General features: G+C 32.5%; 1 protein-coding gene across 1 annotated transcript; it reads left to right on the forward strand.

Annotated features, from left to right (window-relative positions):
- The first annotated feature begins 3,237 nt into the window (after window positions 1–3,237).
- Window positions 3,238–5,799, forward strand: LOC112505136 (7-deoxyloganetin glucosyltransferase-like). Its single transcript, XM_025109083.1, has 2 exons — window positions 3,238–3,739; window positions 4,791–5,799. Exons 1-2 carry the CDS (start codon window positions 3,238–3,240, stop codon window positions 5,726–5,728), a joined length of 1,440 nt encoding a protein of 479 aa, XP_024964851.1. The 3' UTR covers window positions 5,729–5,799.

The following is a 5,799-nucleotide window of genomic DNA, read 5'->3' on the forward strand; positions in this document are numbered from 1 at the left end:
AAAAAATGAAGCTTTAATAAGTTATACTTACGTATAATTGTAATTTCAAAATTTTAAGTAATATGCATCAATAAATAATATTTTATCTATAAAAATGGTTTTTAAAAATTTTTATAAAATACCTATATATAAATCAACTTTACAATGTTGTAGAAAGATAATATATTCATCAAAATTGATGTTTTATCATAAATAATGATTAAAATAAGATAAAGGAAGAAGAGAACGAAAAGAAAACGTCTTTGTGTTACGGCTTTAAATAATATTTTTTTGCTTGAAATAATAAAGTTGTCGTGTTCTTCTTGTTATTCTCCGCAAGAGTATCTCTAATAATTTTATGGTTTCTATTTCTTTTTAAGATTTATTTGATAGTTGCTGAATGATTTGATTCAAAATAATTAAAAGACTTTTATAGTATAATGCAAAATAAAATATAACTGTTTGGTAATTGTTTAGAATAAGATTAAGACCGTAAATTGTTAAGAGAAACCCAAAAACAAAATTATTCAAAAGGTTTTAGAATAATTAAGAAGCATATTTTTTTTACTAAACAACAACCACCTATTAAAAATTTAGAGATTGTCGTTTCACTACAATAAAATCGGGTTTATAGAACGCTCCCTATTTCTAAGCGTCCTAATAGACCCTTTTATAGGACTTAGTTTATATGACCAAAAAATAAAATGTCCTATCTAAAGACGTTGTAATAAGTTTATATGACATTTTTTGACGTCGTAATAAGTTTTTTAGAACACTTTTAATATAAAGCGTCCCATTAGCAACTTTATAGGACACTATTTGAAAAACTGTCATACTAAAACAAGTGTCCTATAAAAAAATTGAGTTTATAGGACACTTTCTCAAAAGTGTCATGTAAAGCTGCTAATGTAATACTTTGTATTACAAATGTCCTAAAAAACTTGTTAAGACGTCCAAAAACGTCATATAAATTTATTACGTCATCTTTAGATGAGACGCTTTATATTTTTGGTTCTATAAATTAAGTCTTACAAAACGGTCTATTGAGACGCTTAGACATTGAAGACGTGCTATAAACCCAATTTTGTTGTAGTGTTTAACTACTTTTTTTTTTCTCACCTTTGGGTTTTGAAGATAACTTTGAGAGCTTAATTTCTTTGAAAAATCATAAAAATCACTATTTTATGCATTACCGTTGAAAATGGTCTTATGCGTTGTTATTTTCTTAGCAATCTCATTCAAAAATACGTGAAATGCATATCAACAGTTTAAATTTTAAATCTCCGTTTAAATAATGTGACATCTTCATTTTATGAAAATACAAGAACATCATTTTACTATAGACAAGCATGTGATACTATTATTTCATCACATATGATATACATGTGATACTAATTCAGAGACGTGGGCGATTTTCGATCGATGTGATCTTGGTTGCGGGTCAAGTCGCGCTTACACCACTAAGCCCCCTCAACAGTATTATCACATGTGATAAGAGTGTTATTGATATGATACTGTAATCCATCAAGACCATCACATGTGATGCTAAAATCATAGACGCAGACAACCTTTGGCGCGACCTAAGTCGTAGAGGACGTCGTCCGCACATCACAGGAGCCTCTCACACGTATTATCACATGTGATAAGGATGCTCTCGCGTTCTCATAAAATAAAGGTGTTTTCGTTTTAACCCCCACCTATACATATATTCACTCACTTACACTCTCATATTCACCAAATTTTTTAAAATTTTAATTTTAAATTTACAGTTTATGTTCTTGTAATTAGTTAATTAATTTATTTTACCTTCTTTCTTTTTAAATTTTTCATTTTACATCCTTATCAAATTAACACATATAATTGTATATCAATTAAAACATATTTAAAAATACATTTTTATTTTAACAAGTTACACCATTATAATCGTCTCGTTAATACCTTCAAAATGAGACCAATATTGAATAGTTTTTGACTTAATTATATTATTATAATACTATGAAAAATATTTTTAATATACATAATTTATTTTTTTAATTTTCGTTTTACACTATTATCACATTGAAAAACATAATTTTATATTAATTAAAATTAGATCTAACAATGAAATTAACATCTTAGGAAGCATTTTTATACCTTTTATTCATCTTGTTCATCTTACATACTCATTTTTTAATATACTTTTTATTTTAACAAATTGCACCATTAAAATCGTCTCGTCAATCTCTTTGAAATGAACCTAATAATGAATATTATTTGATTTAATTGTATTATTATAATCGTATTTTCAATAACGGGGCAGGGATTGGGGGATTTTAACGGGGACGGGGCGGGGGTCGGGGACGAATTTGGGGATTTTAACGGGGACGGGGCGGGGATCGGAGACGAATTCGGGGATTTTAACGGGGACGGGGGCGGGGACGGTGATCACCAGCCCAGACCGATATGTGTGTGTATATATATATATTTATTTATTAACATATTGTAATTTTTTCCATATCGTTTCCGGGTTCGGGTTCCGGTTCGGTTATAACCAACGGTGAAAAAGAGAATTTTTACCCTTAATGGGTTCCCCAACGGGGATCGAGGAAACCGCGGGGACCCGATGGAGATTGGGATGGTTACGGGGACGGTTTTAGATATCGGTTTCGGGGACAGGGATACCAATACCCGGTCCGGACCCGGCCCGTTGCCATTCCTATTAAAAATATGTTTAGATTTTAATAAGTTACATCATCGTAATCGTCTTGTCAATAACTTCAAAATGAACCAAATATTGAACATCGTTTTATTTAATTATGAAACTATATATAAATATTATAAGGTATAAAATAAAAATAAAGAAGTAAATAAATATAATAAATTTTTATAAAGATATAAAGTATAAATATTGAAAAAAATTCATATACAAATATATAATTTAAAAAATACATATTTTTAATACTTTATTAATTAATAATAATATATARTTAATTAATATATGTAATTATAGTATAGATAAAAAAACCTAGGGGCTATAATAGAAAAGTATTTAAAATATTAAAGGATGAAAACTAAAAATATTAAAAGATTAAAATTGAAAAATAAAATAAATAAATTTTAATTATTATATTATATTATATTATATAGATGGATAGGGGTATAGAAAACGTAGGGGAAAAGAAATAGGAGGGGTGGGGTTAGAAAACCCCTTATCGAATTAAAGATCCTATATATATATATATATAGAGAGAGAGAGAGAGAGAGAGATAAGAGGTTTACATGGGTTCTAAACAAAAGATGCAGCATGTATTGTGCATGCCAGCACCAGGCCAAGGCCATATTAACCCAATGATAAAACTTGCAAAAATCCTTCACTCCAAAGGCTTCCTTATCACCTTCGTCAACACGGAGTTCAACCACCAACGCCTCCTCCGATCTCAGGGCTCCGACGCCCTAACCGGCTTCCCTTCCTTCCGCTTCGAGACCATTCCTGATGGCCTTCCAACGCCTGAAAACCCCGATGCCACCCAAGACGTGCCATCCCTTTGGAAGGCCATGGATGAAAAGTTTTTGGTTCCGTTTAAAAGTCTCCTTAACAAACTGAGTGCTTCGGATTCACCCGTGACTTACATAGTAGCCGATTTCATTATGAGCTTCACCCTTGAAGCTGCCACGGAAATGGATATTCCGGAGATACTCTTTTGGACAAGTGGAGCTGGTTCGCTATTATGTTTCGAGCAGTACCCAAATCTTTTGGATAAGGGTTTGATGCCCCTTAAAGGTTCCAACTTTTCTGCGCGCACACACATACACACACATATATATAGAGTTGGATTCCGTTAGCAAGTTGATATTTTCTTAGAAAACGTAAGAAGCATTGTGTCAGTGAATGTTTACTTGATTAAGTTTAAATACATCTTAGGGGTTGTTTGACAATTGATGAATGGTTTGGTGCAGAATGATTAAGTGGTCAAAATGATTAATAGGCTCTCATGATATAGTGCAAAATGAAATATAATTGTTTGGTAATTGTGTACAATGAAATTAGAGCTCTTAATGGTTAACGGAGATTCAGGATACAAAATCATTCAGATGGTTTTAGAATCATTAAGAGACAGATTTTTTTTTGCCAAACAAGATTCCTCTCTTAACGATTCAAATGTTACATTAGTTTATTTTAACTTATGCTAAAATTTAATTTTAATGTTAACATCAACTGTTTGTAGCTTTTCTAGTTTTCTACCAAATTTTGATTTCTACCAAATGTCATATTCAATTTTGATTTCTAACACTCTCTCTCTCTCTCTCTATATATATTATATAATATATGAAAAAACATGAGAACATCGATACCATTTGCGGTTTTACAATGAAATCACATATGATCACGGGCGACCTTATAGGTCAGGGGCCAAGTCGTACGCTCACCGCGGCATCGATGTTCGGTATTCACATGTAAATTTACACAAAATCACATGTGACATGAATGTTCTCGTGTTTTGTTATTAACCATACATATTCTTGTTTGAATCCAATTCTATATACTATATTTTCCCATAAGAAAAGTAACTTTGAAAATACAATATTTATACGAGAAATATGTGTATCTTGTTCATTAACATGTTTCCCATAGTCATTATCGACTATCAAAAAAATAGAATTCATTTTAAGGACATGTAAGTTATACCAAAAAGAAGATATAGATATATAGAATCATATTCATATGCAACTAAACAAGAGAATAAGAAAACGGTTGAATCACATGTGAATATACACTAAAATCACGTGTAAATATCATTTTTGTTGCTAATTTATCCTTTTTTTATCTACAGATTCGAGTTATTTGGTGAATGGATATTTGGATACAATCTATGACTGTATACCTTCAATGTCTCGTATACGCCTAAAAGATATCCCTCCTTTTATTAGAATCACCAACCCTGGTGATGAATACATGGTTGAATTCTTTACTAGACAAATAGAGAGAGCGAAAACGGCTTCCACCATCGTTCTCAACACGTATCATGAACTCGAACCCAACATTCTCGACGCCCTTTCTTCTATATTTCCTCCTTGCTACGGAATTGGCCCTTTGAATCTACTCGAGAAGGAAAYWGTTGACAAATCTCTAGCGTCCATCAAATCAAACCTTTGGAAAGAAGAGACGGAATGTTTAAAATGGCTAGACTCGAAAGCGCCATTGTCAGTTATTTATGTGAATTTTGGTAGTATCACGGTGATGACGCCTCAGCAACAAGTCGAGTTTTGTTGGGGACTCACGAAGAGCAATTATACATTCTTATGGATTATAAGACCAGACCTCGTGATTGGCGATTCTGCTATGCTTCCATCGGATCTTATGGCAGAGATAAAGAGTAGAGGGTGGTTGTCTAGTTGGTGCCCTCAAGAACAAGTTCTAAAACACCCATCAATCGGAGGATATTTAACACACAGTGGATGGAATTCGACAATCGAGAGTATTTCCAGTGGAGTTCCAATGATATGTTGGCCGTTTTTCGGAGACCAACAGACGAATTGTTGGATGTGTTGCAACAAGTGGGGGGTTGCGATGGAGATCGACAACAACGTAAAGAGSGATGAAGTAGCGAAACTAGTGATTGAGATGATGAATGGAGAAAAGGRAAAAGAGATGAGGAAGAATGCCATTGAATGGAAGAAYAAGGCTGAAGAGGCATGTGCCTTTCCGTACGGTTCATCCATGGTTAACATGGAGAAAGTGATTCGTATGCTGCAAACATCTCCAAAATAAGTCCTATTTAAAAGTGAACATTACTTTGCTTGTGCTTTTACAATTTATTTGGAACAATGTCGTCCTGTAAT

This window comes from Cynara cardunculus, unplaced genomic scaffold (genome assembly GCF_001531365.2).
Source record: "Cynara cardunculus var. scolymus isolate 2C unplaced genomic scaffold, CcrdV1 Un_Scaffold_8634, whole genome shotgun sequence".
In the NCBI taxonomy this organism is placed as follows: domain Eukaryota; kingdom Viridiplantae; phylum Streptophyta; class Magnoliopsida; order Asterales; family Asteraceae; genus Cynara; species Cynara cardunculus.